The 27,730-nt window shown below is 36.9% G+C and overlaps 1 protein-coding gene across 4 annotated transcripts in view; it reads right to left on the bottom strand.

The window, feature by feature from the left end:
• stx1a (syntaxin 1A (brain)) overlaps nt 1–27,730 on the bottom strand; it is a 90,407-nt gene that overhangs the window by 27,310 nt on the left and 35,367 nt on the right. For all 4 annotated transcript variants that reach the window (XR_003937148.1, XR_003937149.1, XM_030152648.1 and 1 more), the window contains exons 3-4: nt 21,871–21,970; nt 2,670–2,744 (exon numbers count right to left, since the gene is read on the bottom strand). Coding sequence is in view for 2 of the 4 variants with exons in the window: in XM_030152648.1 (XP_030008508.1) it covers nt 2,670–2,744; nt 21,871–21,970 (175 nt within the window). In the remaining 2 variants the exon portion in view is untranslated. The remainder of the gene's footprint in view (nt 1–2,669; nt 2,745–21,870; nt 21,971–27,730) is intronic.

The following is a 27,730-nucleotide window of genomic DNA, read 5'->3' as shown; positions in this document are numbered from 1 at the left end:
TCTTACCCCCCGGAACCGGAAGGACTGGTATGGAGTGGTATGATTAACATATGGGGTTGTCATTTGGGTGTCACCATTGGGGGGTTGGATTTTTGGTCTATATAATCTTTAATATTTTCATGGTTAATCAGACTTCACTTACAGAGTTTCTCTGTGATTGACTTCTCAATAAATGCATTTATTTATTTTAACTCTAACTTTCTCTCCTCCTCTTTGTGTGTGGGTTATCAATTGAACATTTCCACATGTCAAAAATACATCACAACTTCACAGGCATTATTTATCAAGCAGAAGATACATGGATTCCACAGATAGCGTGTGCGTTCAGGTTCCTTTTCCATGATCAGAACAATGTACAAATGGTTTGATTTGACCCAATTTCATGCGCAGTCTGTGAAATCAATGCATCTTTTGCTCGATAAATAACGCCTGTGAAGTGGTGGCGTATTTTTGACAGTAGAGTCACGTTGGTGAATTCGTATTTGTGATGGAGAAAGCGCAATCATAAAGTTGCATTTCGTATTTGTAATTCTTGATGCCAAAACTTTTGCATTCCTATTCTGACATAAAATACACAAAATGCATTTTATTTACAACTGACCTCATTCAAGAGTTTACAAATATTTATGTTTTGCACTCCTATATTTATTTTTGCTCAACTATAGGCTAATATGCACGCATATCTGTCTTATGCACACAAATATTTTGACAGCTTCCTTACCCCATAATTACAGGCCAACAAAGTGGCTTGAATAACATGCAAAATAGTCTTACAACTTGGGGGAGCGAGGCAGGATCAGCTACACACATTACTCCTGAGTATGTTGCAGTCACATTAATCAGGTTGTGTGCATAAGTGTGAATAAAATAGTGTGCACTCTGTGAGTGACACTAATCACTCTATCCACTGCAGCTCAAAATCCACTAGTGTGAACGGATTTGTCTGCTACTCGCCTAATGCTATAATGTTCAGTTTCTTTATGCTTCTCCTGTTTGCTCTACTCATGATGAAGCACCGCCATGGGGGGCACATTCAGCAAGAGGTCTGGGAAATTTAGGTGTTAAATGCATTATTTCCTCCATTCTGCTGATTTTTCTTTATCACTTTATTTGTCTTTTCATGCACAGTTCTAGTGGAAATGTCTTTAATTATGTACAGGAGCTTTTAGACAGGTAAAGGAGAATGCAGTGATTCACATATTATACACTGCATACTAATATTTAATCTACTATCAAAAAGAGCAGTATTCCATAGTTGCAAATTGACCTGAAAAATCCCATTGAAGTGCATCTTTCATAGTTGTAAACCTTTTCTCAATAACTTGAGATGATGGAAATTTCACATTGTACCAAAAAGCATCATACGTGCTACTCCATCCACTCAGAAATTATATTACCAGGTTCAATACTGTAAGAAAATCCCTTAAAACCAACATAAAATTAATAGTGATATAATAATGATAATACTGTATTTCCTTTGATTAATAACTGGGGGCCAGGTTGATAATAACCAATGTCAAGGTCAGCAGGACAAATAAAAATCCTGTTCTCAACTAATCACTCACCGCATTGATATTTTCCAATTTCAGTCACTGTTAGTGTGTGCCTTACTTTTTCAATGAAACTGTTATTTGTAGAAATGGAACATAAGGAGTTGCTTTATATTCCACCCCTTATGTTCCTGTTAAAGAAGAAATGGTTCTACTGTCTACTGAAACATCACAGACCTTTTCGTTTTATAATTCAGGAAGTGTTGCATTATCAGAAAAGTGGACTGCACTACTTTAAACATCACATCAAATTCACAAGTAACTCTAAGTGTTAGATAAATGTGGTTAAAAAAAAAAAAGTACTGTATTTAACTCACTTAAATCTAACCCTAATGTAATGAAGTGAAAGCATAAAGTAGCATCAAATACAAATATTTTGGAAATACAGTTGCAGAAAAAATTATTAAACCATCAAAAGTCATCAAAAACAATGGTTATGTAATCAAGTACTACCTCCTGTGTGTATCATGTGACTAAAACAGACAAAAAAGAAAACATGGAATGCCTAAAAGCACTGTTTTTGGCAGTACAATGCCATAGTGATTGATGTAAGAACTGAAGTGATTTTGGTTATTATCAAGAAAACATGGAAAATGGTTAGATATCAGCTCCTAAATTAAACTCTTATGAGCTATTTTTGTTGTTATCATTATGTTCGTCCAAACAAATGTACCTTTAGTTGTACCAGGCATTAAAATGAACAAGAAATTGAAGAAAACAAGGGTGGTCTAATAGTTTTTTCTGCGACTATATAAGGTAAATTTTCAAGTATATTATATATCCTATCAATGAAGTTATGGAAATTAATTCACATATCATGGTATTGTACTTAATTTCCTTTATTTTATTTCCCATCATGAAAGTTTCTGTGCCACATTTTGGGTGTTTGGAAAAGAGAGGTCAATAGCCTGATAACCTGTTGGAGTCCAGTGAGTAAATAAAAAGTTTTTATAACGTACAAAGCATCTGTCTCTGTTACCCAATGGAAGCTTTGGCAATGCTGAAAATAAGAAATGAATGCATGCATGATAAAAATTATTACGGATAACGGCAACAAATTCTTAGAATTAGAATCACCGCATCTTAAGTTGGAAAAAAAAAAGAAAATATTGTACTCACTCTTTAATTTGGAGCGTACTTTGTTGGCCAGTTTCTTGATGTCTGCCATGAGATCCTCCAACTCAGCCTTAGTTTCTACAGAGAAGAATAAAACATTCATTACAAATATGGTAACAACCCGGTCACACTACAGATACTCAAAGTTATGTTTTCAAAATGTTATTGCCATATCTATTTATTTAAGTTCTGCATTTTTTTACACTGTAATGTGCTCAATAAAAACTATCTAATGCAGACTAATTCCTTAATATACCGTGTCATAGCTTTAATTACATATGATGAAATTAAAATGTTGTACTCGTCACAATGGAATAAGACACTAATCTATATAGAGTCCTCCAAAATCTTTAAATACCGGGACATAAATCTTTGCTCACGTTGCACACATACTCCAACACATAATCCAAACTAATGTCCTTTTTCTGCAGTCCCCTTTAACATTCATGTGGGTCAATTGGTTTATGTGGGTGTGGACGTGACAGATCTGCTATATTCGTGACCAGAGTAAAGGAGTGAGATCACAGTGGATGGAAGCGCAATCCCAGGGTTTAACAATAAAATGTCACATTAGACTTGTTCATCTAAAAACTCAGACCAATAGTAAAAAAAACATACACATTTTTGTATTTCAGAGGTTAAATAATAGCTAGGGATTTTTTTTTACTTAGCACAAGACACTCTGTTGGTCTAATTACATTAGACTGGTGTCACATAGGTCAGATGTGGTAAAACTAGTTCTGAAAATCTTACCGATGCCTTCTTACTGTGCTGTTTAACGTAGGATATACACATGAACAAAGTAAAATGTATGGCAAAAATGTGACTTCAGTATCAAGGTTGGAACAGAAGTGGCCCTATATAAAGGCTATAACTACACTGAACTACACTAGACTTATTCTACAGTCATTCTCCTGCCCATTCCTTTTTGTCAGTGTGAATCCGGAATTATCACAATTGTAACAAAATAGTAAACTTAGCTTTATAGCATAAAGCTATAAACTATGTCTATAAATCTAGTTCACTTCTTGAATTAAACATCATCTTCTTACATTTGCAATAACATTTTAATACACAAATACACTTCCTCCAGGTGGATTTAGCTGCTTTTCTCTTCCTGATGAAGATCCAGTTCACTATTCACTGTTTACAGTTTAGTTTTATGAACACATAAAGACCCAGTGGTACTTTTGTGTCAGTTCCCAAAATATTTTTTCTCTCTATTTAACCTTTCTTAAGTGATTCATCACCATTTATCATAATATAATCTTCTGTATTTTGCATTTTTTCAGTGAACATCTGGTGTTTTCCTATCATTTAATTTATTGATAATGTGCTTTAATCATCATGGTGAGATTACAATTGATGATTATATCAAAAACAGAGAAAACTTAAGAAAAAGTGACTTTTCAGTAAAATATATCATTAACTGAATATAAGAACAAGTATGTCCATCCACTGTTATTGATCCAATTCTATGGGTTTTACTGGTGAATCAATGCTGTAGAAGATGACAGTGTTTCCACATTCACTATGGAGCCTGTGAACGTTCAAATGGGTCAAATCTGATGACCATGAAAGACGAATAACTGTATTTTACACCAAGTATTTACATGTATTGATAGGATTAATGGATCAACAGGTATTGAATATTTTAGCTCAGTAGACGGTTTTGGTCACCGGTGGATGTTTGGGTCTTTACGGGTTAAAGTGTCAGTGATGAAACAAATCACAGGGTCTGCTGCATTAACTTTACATTTGACACAAAGAAGTGTTAAAAATACAACAACATGAGGTTATGTTAGTTGTGATGTCTATCTGTCCTATACATTTAGATAATTCAGACAGCTCTTATCATGGCTGACATTCAGATAATTCCAGGTCATTTCACTTATTTAGGATCCATCCTGAACAAATCTACTGGCTGGTTGCAGTAAAACCTTTCACATATCAACAGAACAGAATTAAATAGAGAAGACAAACTGCACAATGAAATTTACTCACAGCAACTTTCTAACTTATGACTTTGTCCGCAGTGCAAGGATGTTTGATATACTTGAAAAAGTTAAACCCAGCATATGGATTACAGAGTCAGTGGTTAAATAGTTGAGTAACTTTTAGTAGATTTTCTGATATACGTTTAAAGCTGCTCTTGACATCAACTGGTAATATGAAAGAGCTGATTGTCCGAAAGCAGAGTGAGACAAGGTACAGTGCAGGCTTTTGAGGATGGAAGACAATCATAAAACTTTAGTCGTATTATCTGATAAGTGCTCATGCATAAAACAATATGTAATGGCAAGTAAAAACCCATTTTAGGAAAGTAGATTTTTCAACCACTGAGTGAAATTAATAACACTGAACCCTGAATCTATACAAAGGGATTGTAGGAGTATGTGACCAAATATGAAGCTTTTTAACCCAATACTTAGACTCTCCTTGTAAATTACAGAGGTTTTTTTTTAATATCAGTGTAAACATACAACAGCTGTAAATAAAGAAGTGGAGCATGTGGGTTACAGCTACATTTTCAGGCATCTTTTATTAAAATCCTTAATTATTTTGCACTTTTCTGTTGTGTTAAAATAAACTTCTCTGTGAGTTCAGTGCAACTTACATGTGTGAGCAGCAATTAAAAATAAGAAGTGCTAACTTAAAACTTAACTGTTAATGCTGAGAGATGCCAGAGCAGTGCTTGTTATGTTTTTGGCGGCGATATATCTGTTATTGTTGGGTTGAACACACACATATCCAGCCACGTTGAGGCAGAGGACGTACTACTGCTCCTGTTATCGGTGTGATCTCCAAAAGACAGTGACACTGACACATAGATGGTGTAATTGTCACAGCACTGCTCATGACAAAATAAAGAAGCAATAAATCCCATCTTTCCGTTAAATCTTTCCTCCCTGCTGTCACTCATTACAGCTACAGCCAAGCCAGTGGTTTCATAATCATATTTACACACACTTCAGGTTATTACATGAGAGGCTGCACTAAAACCATTCTGACTAATGCTGTCAGTCTAATTAGCTGTGAACCTCTTACATTCACTGAACCTGCTCAAACCCATCAATTATCATAATTTAGAAATTTATATATTCAAAAAATGTAAATTTCAAAGACATTTCAAGCTGTCATCCATTGAAAATTAAAATGACTTACATTGAAGTAAAATGATGGAGAGGCGTTCATTTCACTAATCACAACTAATTAACTTTCTCTTTTGTGATTTGACATAAGATGAAAAAGAGGAAAACAGACCATCATTTTCCAGTCAACTATTCCATTTTCCTCTTGTTTTTTCATATCCGCAAACAGGTAGTATGTGATGTTCGCCATGTGATGCCATAAACTATGTGACCCACTGTGATACAAGTGTCTGATATAAGTATGTGTCATTGCAGCCCCAAAAACAGATACTTTAATAGTGCATTTACTCATGTTCTTATGGGCAGTAAATAAGCATGAACATTTTATTGCTACATCGCTATGTCTTCATTTATATGAGTTAACTACATTTCTACTTCAATAAAATACACAGCCTAGTTTAAAAAAAACAGTCACCAGCTAAATTTAACAAAGTAAATAGGTAAGAGCCTTCCCATGGATAATTACTGCAGTGATTAATACATTCCAGCTGCAATAAGACCTTTAACCCTAACTGATGCAGTGAGTAGTTTCTCATTTCTTAAACCTTATCAGATGATGTATCTCATGGTTATGGAACAAATATAACTATGCTTTAAATGGGTCACAATTGTGCCCTGCAGAAAGCAACTATAGCGATTGATAAAAAAAAACTAGAATTGAGTTAAATGCTGTTCAAAACATGAAAACTTAGAAGGATAGAGGTGAACCATGATCTTTAAGATAGATATGTGATCAGAATTTTTTTTTTTTTAATGATTGTGTTCAAAGATCACGCAAACTTTTGGTGAAACCAAATACTAAAAATTCACATTATAACTGACAGCTCTGATTGGCAGTGAAAGTAAGAACATTTCTATATGCACAATGCAAAGACTGCAATGCAATGGACTGGGACTAAACAGCTGGGTATCCTCAAGACAACCACTTAACCAGAAAAAAGGCTTTGATTTGGAAGGGAGCGTAAAGATTGGACTGTGTTTCAATGGAAAAAGGTCATGTGGTCTGCTGAGTCCAGATTAACCCTGTTCTACAGTGATGGGTGCATCATGGTGAGAAAAGAGGCTATTGAAGTGATTATCCATCATGCCTAGTGCCTACAGTGCAAGCCTGTGGGGGCAGTGTTATGAACTGGAGTTGCTTCAGTTAGTCAGGTCTATGTTCAGAACCATAATGTGTCCAAAATGAGCTCAGCTGAACCTGAATATACTGAATGACCAGGTATGAACATCAGAGGAGTCTTTCTTTGCTGATGACACAGACATATTCAAAGATGACAATATCAAGATACATCAGGCTCAAACTGTTAAAGAGTGGTTAAGGGATCATTAGACGTCATTTTCACACGTGGATTTGACAGCATAGAGTCCAGACCTGAACCTTAATGAGAATCTTTGCGATGTCATGGAGAAAACTTTATGTAGTGGTCCTATTCTCACATCATCAATACATGATCTTAGCCAAAACTTGCAACTATGGACAAAAACTACATTTCATGAGTTGTTCATTCATTATACTTTGCAATAGGGGTGCAACGGTGCACTCCTTTGTCCAGAACCATGTCAGTTCGGGGCCTTAGATAGAATACGGAAGTGTACTGAACATATACATGTCGCCAATGTGAAGAATACAAACACTTGGGAAGCAGGGTCCAGAAGCCGCTACTAAATTCTCTGCGCCACTGCAAACCCCCCCCCCCCCCCCCCAAAAAAAACCCCACTGTATTCTGAGGCTGGGGCACCGATAAGTGGTTGTAAACATGACAACAGAGAGTATAACAGAGGCACAGAAGCTGAGCTGGATGTTCAAAGCCCCTCCCCCTTTACTGGTTTCCTTCACTGTACCAAAAACATAGCGAAAATGTATCACACTGAAGACCACTGTACCGAAAATGTACAGAACCGAAATTTTTCTGTACCATCACACCCCTACTTTGCAAACAGGAGTGACTTTACATCAAAGATAAAACTGGCTCACAGATGGAGTGTGCTTTACTCTGTTTTAAATGCACCACTGCTCAACTCAAATATTTTTCAATCGCATTTTTACGTAACATATTGCTGATATCGTCATTACAACGAGGACAGAAAAGCAGGACAAGAGCATCAAGAGGTGGGGACAGAAACGTACACATTTTTTACCCAAGAGCTATAACTGCCATTTTTAGCACCGTATGAAGGAGTGTGAAAGTAATTTATCATCTTAATGCCATAAGATGGCTAAATCTCCATATGCTAACAAGCCCCAGGAAGCCAGCTAACAAAAGAAATGGTCCTTAAAAGTTACTCAAGTCAAACTACTCCATCAAACCCATGAGCCGACCTGCCTGCAGTCCTTAATAATGAGTTTATTTCTGCATGCTATCTCCTCTTTAAATGCTGCATAAATCACAAACATGAAACACAGACAGGGGTTGAAACAAACATCGGCATCCAATTACAGACAGAGCCTCAATGGAAAACCTGATTACACAGTATAAGTTAAGACATAAAATGTTGGGAGATGCTCAATTATAAATAAGGATAATATCTGAACACATTTTAGGATAAAGAAGAAGCTTACTAACGTCTGGTAATCACATGAAATCCAGCTCTATGGCTGCGTGGGAAATCATATGAAAGTAAATCCACACTATATGAAGGATCTTCATGGTAATCTGAGATAGTGTTGCAGTTTAATGATGAAAATCAGTAGTTATACTCCTCATGACCAGCATACTAAACTGAAATCTCATAAACAGAAACAAACAATAAGAAGAATAATTTGTGGGAAAGAGCGTCATTATGAATCACTCATTTTATTCATTCTGAAAATTCTATACATCACATGAATGTTAATCGGCAGCTTACACCAAAAACCATAAATCCACTAAACCAGACTGCCTGATAATGTAAAACGGTAACACCTCGGTGTAGATGGTGAACCTATAACACACAGATCAGTAAAGCACGGCAAGCCTTAAATCTGCCTGTCACACGGATTTTCATATCAGCACATATCAGCCGGTGGTTCGTACAGCTCAGTGGGACGAAGCTGGGTGCTAACTGATAACAACGAACTCAATCACAGGACGAATTACAACATTTTATATATTCAGCTGCAGAAGGAGTCTAAAGAAAGCCATGTGACTGCACAACAGCTAAAGCCCGAGTAGGAGTTGTTTTATTAGTGTTTCTGCCTTAATTTGACAGTGTAGGCAGTATAGAAAGATGTGATAAATTAGAAGATTAATGGACTCAAGCCAGGGATGTAACAATTACTATCTTACAATCCTAGGTAACCAGCATGGTGATATTTATTTATATAAAGCCTGACAAGCAAAAGTAGCAAAAGTACATTCTTTAGAAAAGAAAAAGTATGGAGAGTTATCATTAGCAGCTGCAGTTAAATGAGCCTGGAGGAGAGTATGAATACAGCGGTGATGAAGCGGCGTGTCCAGAATATTTTGTGTTTCAGTCAGTTGATAATGCTTATGTTGACATGTTATAAGCCTGAAAAGTTCTTGTAACACATGGGAACTGAATTATAGCCTCTGACCCTCACATAAGGACAAGAAAATAAGAACAACTCAGATTTTTTGTGTGGCAAGAGGAATCTTTAATTTGTCTTAAGCCAAGAAGCGAACATATTCATATAAATTAAGTAAATACAGCTGTACAACTTCATTAAATTTTGATTTGAAATAAAATAAAAATATATTATGCTTAAATAGCTCCTCTTCTCCAAGTAATTGTATGTGTGCCCCCTGAAGACCACGACCAATACCTGTGTAAAACAATAAGTACTAATTCAACTTGGTTGATTTGAATGCCTATCAAGTCTCTATCTTTTTGCCATACTTGTTATCACAGTAATTTTGTGCATTTAAATTGAAATGAAGGAACATGGACCTAATTTCTGAAGTTAAACATTAGTATCTTAAAGTGCAATGCTGCTAAGGGCCAGTAGATGCTGCTACAAAATGTTCCGCCCCCCACAAGACATAAAATTTCATTCGTAATAATACAAAAACATTTATTTTTTTATTTTTTTATTTTTTTTGGGGGGGGGGGGGGGTGCATTCATTTTATTCCAACTCCCTGGGGAGTTCTGGTGGTTCTCATTGTCCATATTTAAATTATTGCAGCATGAAATAAGTTTTTGGAGTGAATCTAAGTTTTGACATCTGCTGTGTGGGCTCAAACACATCATCAGTCTCTCAAAGCTTGTTTAAAGAATTAAACTTTTTTTCCTCTGTAGTAGTTGTTGAAAGTTAGACTAACAAGGCCAAAAAAAGACACTATTCAAATGCTTGGTAAAATTTTCTACTCTATTATGCTAGTTAACGAGCCATTATCATTACCTCATTACCCTTCACACATAGCTATGACCACTCATGTTGAAGTGGCATTGCACTTTGTCCATATATGGTCACTTCTGACTCCAAAGAACCAATATGAAGATAAAAAAAATACAATCTCTGAGCTTCACCAGCTTGACTGTTCAAGAAAGCAATGCACGACACCATGACAGCTCTGTCCAGTTCTAATATAAAGTCTATGGATTAAATTGATCTTTAAGTCAGGAAGTTACATAATGAAGCAAATTAAGTATAATGGAAAATGGATCATAACGGATTAAGAGAAAGAAAAAGCCAAAATTTGCCCGGAAAAATTGATACTTGAAAAGAACAAGTATGATAAGTGTATTGTAATCAATAATTTTCAAAAAAGGAAAAATGATACACACTTATTGGAGGAAACTCAGAGAAGCCTATTGAACTGGAGAAAATAAGGAGGAAATGAGCGGTAACCGAATGAAGTACGAACACAGGGATATCAAATTCTAAAGTCAGTAAATGTGAGTTTCATTGGACTCTACAGCATACGGCCATCACCAAACAGGGTTTAAACAGCTGTTCTAATAAAGCTTTATCTGGTGATAATATTGCTCTGCACACTTCCAAAATATGCACTACAATATACAGTATAATAATAAATCTCTATAAAAACCCTGAAAATAAATCCAAAACACACACTCTCTACATGATACAGTGTTTGGTATATATTTGAATTGTTCTGTCAATAATTTTGCTGGTGGTGGCAAAAATCTATGCAGCGTTCACTGTGGTTGGTAGTTCAGGGACAGTGATTTTCATCGGTAGTAGTGGGCTGAAGCCCTTAAGGCAAAATGAATAAGTGGTATGTGTTTGTGTGTGTGCAGAGTGAGGGCAACTCTATAGATGTAATCAGTTACTTATCACAGCTTCCTATTTCTAACTATTTTCAGCAACGCAGGCACACAGTGATCTGATTACTTTCAGTCCTAATGAAGGTTACTCTGCTATATATTAATGTAAGTTCTCTGCCTCGACATTGTTTTGTGTGCTCTTGTTTTGAACACTTGTGCACAACTTCAGGAGCTCAGGGATGTCTAAGACTGTGGAGAAATGTCCACTTCATTTATGTGTAGCCATGGCAACCTCTGGTAACCAATTCGGTGAGGTCAGAAGCATCAGCATTGCAGAGATAATCACAAAAAACAGGACTTAGTTTTTTGTCGAGGAGTATTTATGTGTGTTATAAGTATGTTAAGGAGTTAGATTAGATTTCCTCCTCATGGTTACCAAACAGAAGAGTCCAACCTGCTCGATCAAGTGTCTATTCAGCCTCATTATTGCCTCTTTGAAAAGAGGAAGAGAGTAGACAGTGATGAATAAGTAGAGGGAGAAGTGAGAGGGAAGCAAATTAGAGGGCAAAACTGAGGAGTCAATTGAGCTGTGGCTTCACACTCCATCCCTCTCCCAGACGTTCTCAAATGGAATCTTCAGGTCACGCTTGTTGCCATCATTAAGACTGTGTTGCTATGGCGATGTGCGCAGTTGGTCCTCTCACCAGCCTCAGATTGTTTCAAAGTAGCTGAGGCAAAGAGGAACTGAAGGAGATGTTGAAGACAGGAAGACCAAAAAGACACGAAAAACTGTCTAGAAAACTAACTCAAACAGATTTACACTGGATATGTTATGATTTTCAGCTTCACTTCAACAACAACCAACTGAAAGGTGAACTGATTTATGTTTGTTGATATTTTTTTTATGATTGCTAAACAAATTAAAAACTAATTCCCCAACCAGTCAAATATGTCGAAACATAAACTGCTTTATTGCTATGTAGGCATTCACATACAAAGGATTTTCTTTATTTTTTTGGTGCAGAACAACAGCAACAACAAAAGGAGTCAAAAAGCAATGACCTAAGTCTCCACTGACAAATACAATGGTAACTACACTCTTAAAACAACTGCAGCTTACACAACTGAAGCAACAACATGTGTTTAGATATAACTATTCTCAATTTTAGCAACGACCCACCAGGTAGAACAAGCCGGACATTTGACGACTGTTTAAATTTTCTCTACTCATGTGAAATGACAAGAACTTATTGCAACTATGCAATGAAAAGTTCACTAAAATGACCAAAGCACTTCCTAATACATGGGATTGTTAATTTATTTAAACATACAATCACTTCATTTGGAACATAAGGATATTTTCATGGCACCCATCAGCCACAAAAACTATGTGAAAGACGGGATACTAGTGGCACATGGTCTTAAACTCTGCTGGAAAACATTACCTTTATCTCTAAACCATATTAAAAACACTCCAGATCTGATTAAACCATCTTAATATTTTCTTCTGGTCATGTTACCTATATCACTTATGAGCAATGTACATCAAAAAATTTAATTAAAGGCATTAAATGGAATAAACATCCTTGGTTAGTCTTTTATTTTTTACCTTAGCTGCAACAACTTCCTACAACAGCTTGCAGGTCTCTGTATAAGAACAGCATCGAGGTTTCTGCTGGCAGCCCGGCTTTCTGGGCTTAATGCATGTGTGTATGTGTGCCACTCTGGTGTCAGGCTGCCATTACAAGACATCAAGCCGTTTCTGTTTCCTGCACTCTACACAGGGTCAATTGCTGCCATTCCGGTCTCTAACTTACGACTATTTATCTTTTTCTCCATCTCGCTGTCTCTCTCTCTGCCTACCTCTGCTCTCTCTGTAAATATATTACCAGTCCTTTGTGTGTTTGCGCCGCTTATTGATCGTCCAGAGTCCAGGTGTCTGATGTTTCAGAGAGACAGAATCTGAGCTCATCCCTCAAACATTACTGATATTTGTCTTACTGCAAGGATACAGTATAGACTCAGGTAATGACAAACTGACAACACAGATGAAGTCAAACAAGCAGAGGCTGTGGGAAGCACAGATAACAACATAACAATAACACTATTTTAAAGTCCTGGTTATGCTGCACATATGGGAGCTGGAGCTGATTTCGTTTTTATTAACAACCCTCTTTCTGGTTTCTTACAGCCTCCTTCTCTCCTGCAACATCTTCTTTGACAGGATGGCAGTGTTACTGTCAGCTTGAACCCTCCCCCTGCCTCCCAACACTTGACATTTCTATCAAGATCAGAGCATCAACCTCTGTCTGACCGCTCGCTCAGGAGCCAAGAGGACAGAGAGCACTTAAGATGATTTATCTTTCTGTGAATGAGTTATCTTACTAGCTTTGACTTTCGCACACCACTTAGCCTTGGCATTGACGATCTACCTCAGAATAATTTCACATTAGGAGGGATATTATTCCAGAGTACACAGCCCACTCTTGAGTAGGCCATAACACTACATCAGTCTAGACATTATTACAAAGACGCAACACACTGAAATACAAAAAGGAGAGACACACAAAAAGACATTGTTGAGGCAGAACTAAGGAAAAGAAAAGGCTATAGAGCAACTTGCACAACACTTTGAAATTTTGGTTGAGGGTGGATAAGCTTTGGCGAACAGCACTCTGAGGGTGGGAGCACACTCGGCCAAAAAACAAAATCCTAGAAATAGTAACACTCACAGGCTGCAATTAAAGCAAGCCTCTCCAGGGCTGTGAGTTTAAGGACTTTTAAGAGTCAGAGAGAGATGTGCTTTAGAGGCTGGAGGAAAAGATGTCAGATGGGGCAAACATTAAGTGCTTGGAAAAACAGACTGGGAAATGTTAAATAAACTGGAAGTGTCAGTGTTAAGGAGCAGATTCTCTGTATCCACTTAAAGCCTAAGCTCAAGTTTTGCATTAGAGTTGACAAGCTGTTGTTATTCTGAAACTCATATGTAACATATTGACTCATGTTGTCAAAGCAACAACAATCTACCAGTATTAATCTTTTATGTTGCTCAGACATGGTCCTGCTGTTCTTTCCCCTAAAAGCCCAAAGACAAGTCAAACTCATTTCAAGCTCTGAAACTGTTGACTGTCTGCACATGTCCTTGAAAAACCTGTGACCATGCAGCAGCGTACAACTGGATGCATGGAAAAATTGATTAGTTGCTTGGACCAGGTTTTTTAAATTCGGATTCTGGGAAATTAATTTGTCCTTCAGCTCAAGAAAATATGCTTCCATAGGAAAACAAAGAAAAGACAAGAAAACAAAACTTGTTGGCAGCTGTGAGAGGCTCCAGAGCAACCACGACCCTCACCAGGACTGAGTGGTTTGGAAAATGGATGCATAGATAAAGCTGAGGATGTCATCATCTGGATTACTTATCATAGAGTCATAAAAATTTGTCCAAGCTATCTTAAGTTGAACATGAACATTATCACCAACCAACAAATGTGTTCTCTCCAGCACCAAACAGGAAGCAGCAGACACTGTGAATTAAATAGGTTAAATGACGGCACATGATTGATACAGTTAGAGCTTTAACAGCAGAATGCATTTTGGTGTGTTTTCTGTCTGTAGAGAAGTGATGAGAGGGGTGGAGACGGATCATGGTGAAGAAACAGTAATTTATGAGATCATTCTGCTCCATTTTGTTTTGCCGTTTTGTTAATGCCCCCACCAGGCAGAACTGGTACATCATTTAAATAGTTTATACGTTTGGATTGAAGAGCCCAAGCTTAAATGAATATGCCAAAAATTCTGACTTTCATTTAAAAAATCCTCAGATCTAATGGTCTGGGTGTGGGACCCCAAATGCATCACAGAGAAGGTTTTATTTGGTCGTCAAAGATCAGAATAAAACACATAGTAATAAGAAATATGTATTAATTCATTTTCCTAATTAAGAAGAATTAATAGAAAAATGTTCTCCAGACAAGTTTCTAAATGTTGACCTCGGTAAAGCCACGTGAAACAGGAAGAATTAAGTTAAAAACACACAAGATGAAAAAAAATTAAGAAATGCAACATGACAAAAATGATTTAAAAAAAAGGATAAGATGAAAATGTACAATTAATTAATCATTATTTTGATAATGTAATTGGTCCTAAAAATGTAAACCATTATGGCAGTTCCTGAGAAACATGATAATGACTTTTGGGACTCCAGCTAAAAAGTTTACAAACCACTGACCTAGATTCTTCCTGTCACTCAAAAACCAAAAAAAAAAAAAGAAAAGTAATAATAATCATCAGGAATCTAGTTGGAGCCTTTTAATTAGTGAAAGACTCCTAATCCTTCAAAATATTCTAATCTGTGACTAAAATCTATGTGATTTATGACACATTGTGTTTTTAGTCTTGTTAGTCTTTTTAACATCTTCTGGTGCATGCTGGGAATCAGGCGCTGCAGTCTAATGGTGGAGAGTAAGTAATGCAATGCTACAAAAACAGATACAACTCTACTCCACCTCAATGATATATATCTAACCTGAAACTAGAGAGAGGGAAATAACGGTTTGTGGGAGATAAACTATCAGTGTAAACAGAGCGTTGGAGAGTAAATTCAATATCAAATCCTGAAAACTCTCCATATTCCTAGATGTCATTATCTGATCCAATGCATCAGTCACTGTAGGACAAATGTGAAAAAACAAACAAACAAAAAACCAAAACTATTCAGTCTCAATGCCATAGTTTCACATTCCACTCCTTACTTTTCTGCTCAAGTGTTTAATCACCACACTACAGGAGCTGCTCATTTCATATCAATATTTTCTACATCTGCACGCTGTGAAGGCATGAGCTTAAAAGCAATAGAAGTTTGTCAAGGAGAAGAAATGACTACTAACTCTTGATCTGACCTTAGATCACCTACTTTTACATCAATAAAAATTGATGTGCTGCACAAGACCAATATCCACACCTAGAAAACAAGACAAATAATGCAATTATTTATTGTAAAATGTGAATTCGATCATGTTTTTTGCTATAACATGCCTTTCCATCTTCTGTTTCTGCATTAGAGGTATGTGCTCAGGAGGAAACACAGGGTCAATACCCATTATGATCTGATGGCTATTACCTAATGCATCATCATTACTGAACCTACATTGCCGCTGAGCACAACCCACACAAACACAAATCTTGAACACCAACTAACACAAAACAACCACAGCATATTGCAATTCCCTGGTGGAAATTTGCAATACTTCGTTCAGAGAAGTGTGTAAACCATTATATGGGGTAATATGTAGTGCAGGGGCAACGATAATATAAACGGAAGCTGTGTGTGCATTAATACAAGCTTTGCAAGAGATATGGAATTAACCCTGTAGAGCTCAACAGGAAACGTCTCAGTCAGCGAACACAAAAGCTCCCCCAGCGGTGGGGGAGGAGAAGAGGAGGCCGGGTTGAGGAGCTGGCCAGGTGGGTGGCGGCTGGGGAGATGTGATGTGATTATGAAACTGATAAAGCGTGACAGAAACAGAGGGTTTACCACCTAATAATGTTACGCTGAGTTCTCAGTGTGTGTGTGTGTGTGTGTGTGTGTGTGACTCTACCACTCCTTCACGACCCTTTTTATCCAGGAGTGAAAATGAATGATACTCTCTGAACCTCTATTTCAGTGTAATCCACAGTACTGGTGCTTTTGTTATAAGAAAAAGGGAAGCAAAAGAAAAAGACCCATTGTCATTAAGGAGATAAAGTTGGATGAAGGTACTGATGGTATGAGGCAGAACAGACCACAGACTAGACTTTATAAGCACTAAAGCAGAATAATGAATGATAAATACGATTTTTTAAAATGTAAGAAATCTTTTAATACAACAACTGTAAAATAATCTAGATTTCTCGTTGCAATGACATATGTCAGTGCAGGCATAATCACAGAAACAGAAACCACAAACAACAAATCACATCATCTCCTTTCTATAATCTTGACACACATGCATGCACATGCCAGCACAAGATACTAAGTCGATCCCAGCTACCAATGGATGAAGGCGGGGTACACCGTGGATGTGTCACTGGTTCATCAAAGGACTCACTGACATATACACAAAAACAACCATTCAGTCTCAAATTCCTAACTAACATGTGAAACACAGAGCTATCTGCTCGCCTTTCTGCAAAATAACAACTGATTCAGGTGTTTCTGAGACACAGGACAGGAAAGTTCCAGAAAACAAATGGGACTGGAGCACATTCACAGCCTTTAATAGTACAGTTATGGCACAATTTCATTTTCGTAAGCTTTGTTGTTTCTTTAATTCAGATTTTTTTCCCCATATGTTTCTGAGGTACACTGAAGAAAAATCATAAGCATTTTATAAGTTTCAAAGAGTTTTACTGACAAATAAACCACATTTATACTGAGTTAATTTGTTTCACTGCCAAAACTTTTGGCCCCGACCTGTACAGCTAGAAAGATGTTCTTGAGTCTCAGTGCCAACATGAGGACACGTTTCTTCATGGATTATGTTTGATGGTGATATTTTATGACAATTTGCCATTTGAGACGACACAGTTTGGTGAAGGAGTTATATTGTGATTATTGTGGAGAGTATTATTTGTGATTTGTGATTTTGATTCAATTAATTATACATCCCTAGTTCTAACACAGGAAGTGTGTTACAGTGAGGATATTCACGAAAAGTTGGGAATTTGAGGCACATGAATCAGATTATTTTTATCAAGAGATATGTCTCAAATACTGTACTTTCAGTCAGCATATATATATGTATATATGTATATATGTATATATGTATATATATATATATATATATATATATATATATATATATATATATATATATATGTATCTAGAGAGAGAGAGAGAGAGAGAGAGAGAGAGAGAGAGACAGAGACAGAGACAGAGAGTTATATAGAGTTACATATGTAATTAGTTCTTAAACATTTCTTTTATGAAGCATTCTGATATGCCCTCTTTTTTCAAATTAAAGCTCACCTTAACTTTTAATAATCTTACCAAAGTGTTTACACTTAAATGTATTTACATGTCAGGAGCAGAAATTGCATAGAAAAAATAAGAGAAACTGTCAGACAAATAATCACAGAATATGAACTATTTGTGTGGGCTGTAGAGAGCTTTCAGATTTAATATGATAATTAAATGCTCTATAATGCTGTATATTTATGTGAAGTGTAACAATATGGAAAACCCAAGTCATTGTATCATTGTATCATTGTCACTGTCATTATTATTGAAAATGAGGTGTTCTGGATGTAGCTGTGGAGAAGATATAATAGCTTCTCACTGAAATATTCAGGTGATCTGATCTCTGGCCACAATGCAACAGGCAGACGGCGAACAACATACTGACCTTCGTGTAATGAATGACCCTGACATTTACATCAGTAAATGTCAGGGTCATTCATGACAGATGTGCATTTATCAAGCAGGCAGATGCTCACATATTCACACAGAGAATCAATTTAAGCCTCAAAGGTGGCAACTTGTGCAAGAATGTGTATCTTAAATGCAGCACCTTGTCTTTTTGCCGCTCTGTGTCATGTGCACACCTCGGATGGTTAAAAGGCTCTTCTGACGCCTGCTGCTGTAAGCAGATCGATGCTTTTCAGGTAGGTGTGGGAGGCAGGGGATCAAGGGGAAGGACTAGAATTGGAGGTTGTTACTAATGTGAGCAACATCTCCCTCATGAGAGCAGGAATTTAGATCAATGCCTCGACATAAATGAGAGGAAGAGGTGTGAGCGAACAGTGGGAAGACAAGAGAAAAGACGAAGTGGCACCATGCACAGATTTAACAAAAGTGAAGAAGAGAACAGTGGAAACTGAGAAAGATGGCATACGGTGTTAACAGCAGGTGAAGAGAAAAGGATGAGACCAAAGAGTAATGGAGAGGCGACAGAAAAGTGGAGACAGTGCACAAAAAAGTGTCTAAGAGTTCACTCTGAGAAGACTGATTGGTGGAGACAATTCAGAAAATCAAAAAAAAGGTTCTCCCACTTTGATCACAGCCTGCGTCAGCAGGCAGGCTTTTTACTTTGAGTCAAAGTGCTATTTATTTCCTCAATTTTCATTTTAATTTGACTTTTTTGTTCAGTGATGTCTGCCACTATTATCAGGCTTTTTGCTGCGCTTTTAAATTAAACAGCATGTAAGAGTGTGGTATTTGTCTTTATTCTCCTCCTGTTCTCCTTTAACAGCCTCTCTGACTCATTACTTAGTCATTGCAGGGTTAAACATTAATGTTACCATTAAAGTGCTACAGAAATTGGATGTGTGTAGCGGGGTCAGTATTTGGCTTAAAGTAACATCTGCATGAATCAAATAGTACATTTAGGATGTATCAGCCCTTTGGGAAATTAAAACAAGGGCAAATTTCTGGAAAAGGTCCTGGGTCATCAACGCTTCTTCACAAATAATTATATATGAAGCTGGGAATGAACACAACAAATATTCCCTCTTTTACTGATCATAATGATGGTCAAAAAAGCATTTTAAATCTACTACTACTACCTTCAGCTGCTCCTTTAAGGCAGTGGCTCCCAACCTTTTTTGGCTCGTGACCCCATTTTAACATCACAAATTTCTGGCGACCCCAGACATTCGAAACGGAGACATTTTATTGCTAAAATTAATTTGTTTTTGATCATGTAATAGTTTGCTATACTATGTTGCAAATAAATGTTAATTTTAGAGGACATTTAGTCTATATAATGTATATTATTATGAACGAAGGCAGAAAAGCCAGGTGTAGATTACTGCACAAAGTAAGAATTTTATTTTCCTTGGTCAGGATATGTACAGTCAGTCCAGCTTGGATTAACAAGGCTGACAATTAATACTGAACAAACAAGAACTCAAACTATGAATTATGAAAGAGCTGCAGCATCTGAAACCGACCACAATGAACATTTGAAAGATAAACAGTACCACAGTGCTTCAGTTTCAGCTCCAGAGTTCGTCATGTCTTTTATGGATTGGGATTGTCTCTGTCAACTCACCATATATTTTTTTATTAGTAAGTTTTTTTTTCTTTTCTTTTTGTTTTTTTTTAATCAATTACTAGAAATTTCAGGCGACCCCATTTGAATTCCAGGTGACCCCACATGGGGTCCTGACCCCAAGGTTGAAAAACACTGCTTTAAAGGGTTACCACAACAAATCATCTGCTTCCACCTGACCCTGTCACCTGCATCTTCTTCTCACTCACCAACTACCTGTATGTCCTCCTTCACCACATCCATAAATATCATTTGTTCATCCTCTTTGCCTCCTCCTTGGTACCTCCATCTTCACATCCTTCTACCCATTCCCTTCCAGCCATTTCAGTCTTCACTCAAATAATTCATTGACTCTGTCTGTTGTGAATGGAAGCATCTGTATTCATTATGCTTCTCACCTTATGTAGCTCATTTATGACCCTACACCTTAAGCTGTTACGAATGCCAAGCAAGTACAAAACACACCAACCAGAATTATGGGAAATTTGAGTTATGATCAGTGATAGAAAACTCACATACAATAATCTCTGGTAGATTTCTAGTACACACTCTGAAGAACTATAAGGAAATTACAGTCAAATACATGTTAATATCTTTCTCATTTACTCATTCACACCTTCTTATTTTTTATTTAATTTTCAACATCTGGCTGATTAACTGCTGTTTTGTGTCATTCTCACTTTCCCTTTCTTCCTTCCTTTTCCCCTATAAGTGTTTTCAGACTCTTGCCAAGCTGTCATTGCAAATGCAAAATTGCTTTTAGTGTCTTTCCTGGTAAAATAAAGGTCAAAATAGTTATTTACTGTACTTTTTTTATCCAGAAGTTTTATCCAGTATTTCATTCTGAAATTAAGAGCACAAAGGTGAAGTCCCACAGTTCTTCATAAAGTTTACAATATTATTACCTTAATTCAGTGTTTTTCAACCTTGGGGTCGTGACCCCATGTGGGGTCACCTGAAATTTCCAGTAACTGAAAAAAAAAAAAGACTGCAGCGACATGAGCAGGCTCAGCTGTCCCATTAAATATGGTGAGTTGACAGAGACAATCCCAATCCACAAAAGACATGAAAAACTCTGAAGCTGAAACTGAAGCACTGTGGTACTGTTTATCTTTCAAATGTTCATTGTGGTCGGTTTCAGATGCTGCAGCTCTTTCATAATTCATAGTTCGAGTTATTGTTTGTTCAGTATTAATTGTCAGCCTTGTAAATACAAGCTGGACTGACTGTACATATCCTGACCAAGGAAAATAAAATTCTTACTTTGTGCAGTAATCTACCCCTGGCTTTTCTGCCTCCGTCCATAATAATATACATCATATAGACTAAATGTCCTCTAAATTATCATTTATTTGCAAAATAGTATAGCAAACTATTACATGATCAAAAACAAATTAATTTTAGCAATAAAATGTCTCCGTTTTGAATGTCCGGGGTCGCCAAAAATTTGTGAAGTTAAAATGGGGTCACGGGGCATAAAAGGTTGGACACAATTCTTAAACATGTTCTTAACTGACACCACCCTGAATACTATAAGTAAAAAGGACCTGAGTGACGTTTCACATATACAAGAGTAGACTGATGCATTTATTCATTCAGTTGCTGAATCACTTAATCCTCAGTAGAGTTGTGGGGATGCTGGAGCCTATCCCAGCTCCCACCGGTGAAGGAGAGGCACACCTTAGATGTGATACCAGCTCATCACAGGATCCACTTGGACTCATTGGGTCAAATATTACAGTATACACAGTACAAATATGGCATATCTTTGTAGCATCATCTGTTATTTATGTTGAGGGGATAGAGAATGTGTGATAAAAACACACATGAAGAACAGAAAAGCCAAACAGCCTTACTCTCATCGGGGTTGGGTGAGGCGAGGATAGCACTGTGCTTCCTCTTCACCTCCTCCACTTTCTCTGCCAGGGACTCAATAAAACCTCGGATCTCCTCCACCTGTCGAGAGAGAGAGAAGGAAAGAACCCAAAGAGTACTTAAGATTTGCTCAGTACTGAGACGAGAAGCAGTAGTTATTAGCCTGAGTGATGTTGACTGACACTGAACTGAAGATGTCATTATCATATTAGAGACAGTGTGTAAGCAGAGTGGAGCAGTTTTATGCAAAAGAGCACACACAGAAAATGGAAAAATGGGTTTCCACATTCCTGTGCAACAAACAGAACTGCATCCAAACTAAAACCAAAATACAAACCCACCGGTGTTAATTGTGGTTAATTAAGCTCTATCCACTTTGTACATTTCGTGCTCATGTAAGATGGCAATAATAACTGGCAGGGAAGATGCAACCTTTGAGTCATTGTGCACAGCTTAAAATGACTCAGCTTGCTTTTGATTCTCAGCCCACTCACCTGTGTCTTTACTACTTGTCATGTAATAGAGGGTCAGAGGCTGGAGACCGTGAATTGGAGCTCAGCGAAGACAGTGTAGTCGAAATAAACCATGGAGCTATAACACACTCCATGGGTAGTATCATTCCTCTATAACAGCCTCCACTGTTATGCTCTTCACAAGATGGCTGCAGGGATTTGCTCCCACTCAGCCTGAAAAGTGTCACTGAGGTCAGCCATTGATCTTGGGGATAAGGTCTGGATCACAGCTGGTGGCACATTTAAGGTGTCAGATGAGGCTGAGCAGTGAAGAAAAATGTATTCTTAAGGATTAATCTAAGGGACTTGTACTTTACTATTTCTTGTCCTCTGCAACTCAGAGTCCCCTACTTTTGCTGAAAACTTAAACTAAACGTGTGGCTTTTTAATATTTGGGATTTATGTCCTCTTGGATTAGGTGGTAAATATGATGCCCAGAAATGAATCCAAACACAGCGATAAGAGGAGGAAACTAGAAAATACAGGCAGAGGGCAAGGTCTCTGCAGGAAAATACACAACCTACTCAATCATACACAAGTGAAAACTGAGCAGGGGGTCAACAGCATTGAGATGTTTTCTATTAGTGAGGGTTGATAAAGTGATAATGATAATTACTGATATTATTTTATACCATATCACAACAATTTTTACTTCATATTCTGATAAATTTCCTTGGAGATCAGCAGCTATTAAAATCTAATTTTACATTCTTTTTTATATTATTCTTATAATTATTAGTATTGGCCTGTGATGAAATAAGTGGTTCCAAAAATTGATGGATTATTTGTTTTTTATTATTATTTTTATTTAATGTTTCTGAAAAGTTAATTTTTTTTTGCAAAGTGTTAGTCATATTCTGGCCAAAAACAATAGTTTGAAAACAAAAATAACAGAATACTTGTGTGCTATTATGTTGAATAGGACTATATTAGTCATTCATTAAATCATGACAACAGGGTTGTTTTTTCTTGTCACAAATTGTAATGTCTTTTACATGCATGTCATTTGTCTTGTTGGGTCCTTTAAAAATAAATCTGATTTATTCAACTTTAACTGGGAACGAAAATGGAAAACTGATTTGCCTATTGACTTACATGAACATATTTATCATAACACTTTTTAGTCCTATTTGCTATACAGGGTAAAGTACCATCTTATTTGTGTTACCTTTTATCATCTAACATTATATTGTCTATAATAACATGTGTGTGACTGAAACCAATACACCAGGAGCAGCAGCAGCAGCTTCAGTCATCAGTCTGCATCTATAAAGGTCATGCTCAGGCTGTTTGATGATGTACTGAAAACCCAAAATACCATCACAAGATTTGGGGGAGAAAACATACCGCAATAAGAATACACACAGGGATGCATTTGTAAGATTTCTGTGCCACTGAAATGCATGATGTGAATTATATTGCTATATGAACTCATAAAACCTGAAACACATCTGTTTCATCAGACACATGACATGAAAAGTTTGCTGAAACACCTGCTGTGATCAAACCAAAAATACATGACGTTTGTAGCTTCTCAAATAAAATCCCATATGGTCTGTAACAGGTCTCAGAATAGATTGGCCCTTAGTAGTTCTAATATGAAAACACACAAAATCACACTTACAGGAATATATGATGTACATTATCTGAATATTTTACTTGTTTTCATTGTTTTTTAGCATTAAAGGAGTGATACTTGGCTTTTTTAAAATAGATTTATGCGTTTTAAAACATTTCCCTGTGGTCTACGTAAACTGTAAATGCTATGCTTGGGTCTGAATTCTTCATTAATTCAACTGCACAGGTCCATCTTCAAACCTATTTTTGAGTAATGACATGAAAAAAGTCATTTTTAGTGCTGGCCCTTTAAATGCACATGACACCAACCCCTCCAAGTTGTTGGCTGTGCTGCTCTGTCCCATTTAACCAACAACTGAACATTTTACGTAATCGGCTCGAAGTTTGGACATATTTTCAGTATGGACTACGACCACTGCTTCTGACAAACAATCATGGCGTACTCGGAGAAATGTTTGTCGGAAGTCTTGACCTTATTTGTGCAAATGTCGTGACATAACATAGTTATAGATGTAACAAATTAAGCAGAAATTAAAATGGGTTGTAGAAATCCACTTGATTTTTGCCTGAATGAATATAAAGATAACTTTGCTGCACCTGGAGGGTTCAAATTCAAACTTTATGAACTATTAGGGTCCAAATGCACAAATAAATAACCAAAGACTAAAAGTGGGTTTAGCAAAATATGACCCCTTTATTAGTAGACATTAATAACAGACCTAGTTTAGATAAAATTTTTACCACTATGCAAATAAAAAAAATTAGGAATTATTTTGACTATAGTTAAGATTAGGTGAATGTATGTTGACAGACTGTACATGTCAATGACACTGTTTTGGAACATTTCATTTTCATTTCATTGTGCAGCAGAAAGTGACACCTGTTTAGGCCCATCACAATTATTATAGTATTGTCTTGAAACCATAAGTGAAATTAGTTTACATAACTGTCTCTTCACCTGTAAAAAAGAAAATAGGTAGATGAAACAGTGACAGAAATAATGAATCATATTTCATCACAAATCATTTTCCATTGTTTGAGATTTGACTGGAACTCTTCTAATTGTGTCATTTTGTTGACCCCACTTCTACTGGTGCCTGTCATTATCTGTAATTTCTTTGTATATTTCAATAATAGGCTGTGGATGTTTAAGTTACTTAAGTCTAAAAAAAGCCCACAAGGCAAACAGAAATATTTTTTTATTTCTATATTCCTTTGTTCAGTGCCAATGCATGGCTCTTCTTCTTCATCATACTGGCATAAAATGAACATAAAAAGACAATTATATTGTTACTTGCGATTATTTGTCTGACAGTTAATCATCAACTAAAATTTCATTATTGTGACAGCTCACTATTGTCTAATTTCACTGGCCACAGACAGAAAATAATAAGATGGGAAAAATAAGACTGAAACAGAAATAGTGACACAATTTGCATCTCTTTCCACACAGCTTTTTACGGTTTTGTGTCTCACCTTTATCTGTCACATGGTGAGGAGGGAGGTGGTTAGGGGTTACCTGTCAAAGTGTAATGCTGGTTTCATAACATGAGCTCAGGAAGAACAGGTATATATTCTGGAACCAAATGTTTAACATCCTTAGAACACCCTGTCCATGGATCTTAATTATTCAGTAATTGACCCGGACTGTGGCTTCATTCAGAGAACAGAACCTTCTATGACAAAGATGATTAACCTTCATTGTGCTTTTATATTGATACAGCCTAGATCAAACTATAGTGACAGAAGATTTTGTTCTTCTCTTACTAGCAAATGGAGTTAAAACCTACTTACACTGAGCAAAATGAATCCTGAAAATCAACTCTTCCATATGTTAAAGGTGTTGCTACAGGAGGTGAGAGAGTAATTAAAACTCATCCTCATCCTCAGCTTATCCTGCTGTGGTAGCACTACTCTGTTAACTTCTCAGCTGAAACACTGATCATGATGATGGTTTAATACCATCATGAGTAATCTGCCTGTGTATATAATGCTGTAAGGTATATTTCTTAATACTTAAAAAATATGAATGCTTGACTTGAAGAGGATGAACTAAACCCTTTTAGTGCTGACAAAACAGAAATCTTCAATGTTGGGATTTTAAAGAGTAAATATATCTCCAAAGATTATTTTAAATTTCTATTTAGTCTGCCCTCTACAGATCGACTACCAGTTACTGCAGTTGAATAAAATGCAATTTTCCTATTGGTCTGTTGGAAGGTTATGAATATGCTGCGTGACACTGTCAGCACTTTTCTTACACAGATAACTGTTGTGAACACCAGCCCATATATTGTTATTATTTCGTATTGTTGTCACATGAAAGAATTTATTTCACAATATTAATTTTATGAGCATCTTTGTCTCTGTGGGTGGCCATGGCTCAGGAGGCAGAGCAGGTCATGTAATAACTAAAGGGTTGGCGGTTCAAATCTTGCTCTGTCCTAGTCATGTGCCATTGTGTTCTTGGGCAAGACACTTCACCTACCTTGCCTTCAGTGTCACTCACACTGGTGGGGCCGTTTGGCGCGAATTGGCAGCCACGCTTCTGTCAGTCTGTGGCTACATATGTAGTTTACCACCAGTGAATGAATTATGGATCAATAATGTAAAGCGCTTTGGGTGCCTTGAAAAGCACTATAGAAATCAAATCCATTATTATTATTATTATTAAACTGACATAATCTGGTGGGACTGCTTGCAAAGCATAAAGCATAAATTCAGTTAATTCTGTTACATCTTTTTACTCAACTTAATTCCAGATATTTCCACAACTTTCAAACCTCTTTTTAGAATTGATGGCAAAAACACCTCATTTAAATGGCAGTATATCAGTGGTTGTTGAGTAAAACAAAAGCTGAGTGAAATATTTTAATGTTACTTCTTAAAATATTTCATCCCCAAAAATGCTCTTCATGCACGTCATCCTTTGAACGCTGCACTACCACAGCATCATCTGCCACAAAGATCCCTGTTTGACATTCCAACCAATCACCTCTCTGCTCCTCCCCGCCACCTCATCGCCAGCTGTGCATCCTCTGGTTCAGGTAACAGCTGGATGAACAGCAGGTCACATCTGCCAGTGACTTCATCAATCTCTTCTTTCATCTCAGTTTGTCATCTTTCCCTGATCACGCTCTTCCTCCTCTACAGCTGCTCGGCTACAGGCCAACCTTTTTGCCCCTCTCTCTCTTTGCATATCTCAGCTTTGACTTTTCCATTTCAATCCCCGCGGCGCTGTGCTCTCTCTATGCCTTCATCACAGTATCCCTCAGCTTCACCACTCTCAGCCTGGGTCATTATTGTACCATTATCTCTTTAATTAGCTGCTGATTAGATCTGTTTTTAATAACAACATAATTGGCTTTAAGGGACCACTGGGGACAGAGTAGGCCTTACAATATCCCCCTTCTGTGAACACAGAGTTATATTTGTGCAAATGTATGCACCTAAATGAATAAGACAAAGGGTACGGTCACAAAGTTAAAGAGGGAGAAATGAAAGGGGAGGAAAGCAGCAGAAGTCTAAAACATTTTAATGCTGCACTGCTCGATAATTTTGGCATCATTGGGCTACATTTCTATAATAACTTTTTAGCAACTACCCTGTGACTGGGGATTTTGGCAGATAATAGGTGTTTTCAGAGAGAGGGAGGCAGGTAAAATATGTGCTTGAGAGTTGAAATAAATTATTGCTATTCAAACACAATTTTACTGCTCTACTCTACACTGTGGTTCTTCACTTTTCCATA

The sequence above is a fragment of the Sphaeramia orbicularis genome, chromosome 13 (genome assembly GCF_902148855.1).
Source record: "Sphaeramia orbicularis chromosome 13, fSphaOr1.1, whole genome shotgun sequence".
NCBI classification, from domain to species: Eukaryota; Metazoa; Chordata; class Actinopteri; order Kurtiformes; family Apogonidae; genus Sphaeramia; species Sphaeramia orbicularis.
Note: the sequence above shows the minus strand (reverse complement) of the source record. Positions and strands in the feature narration are given on the sequence as shown.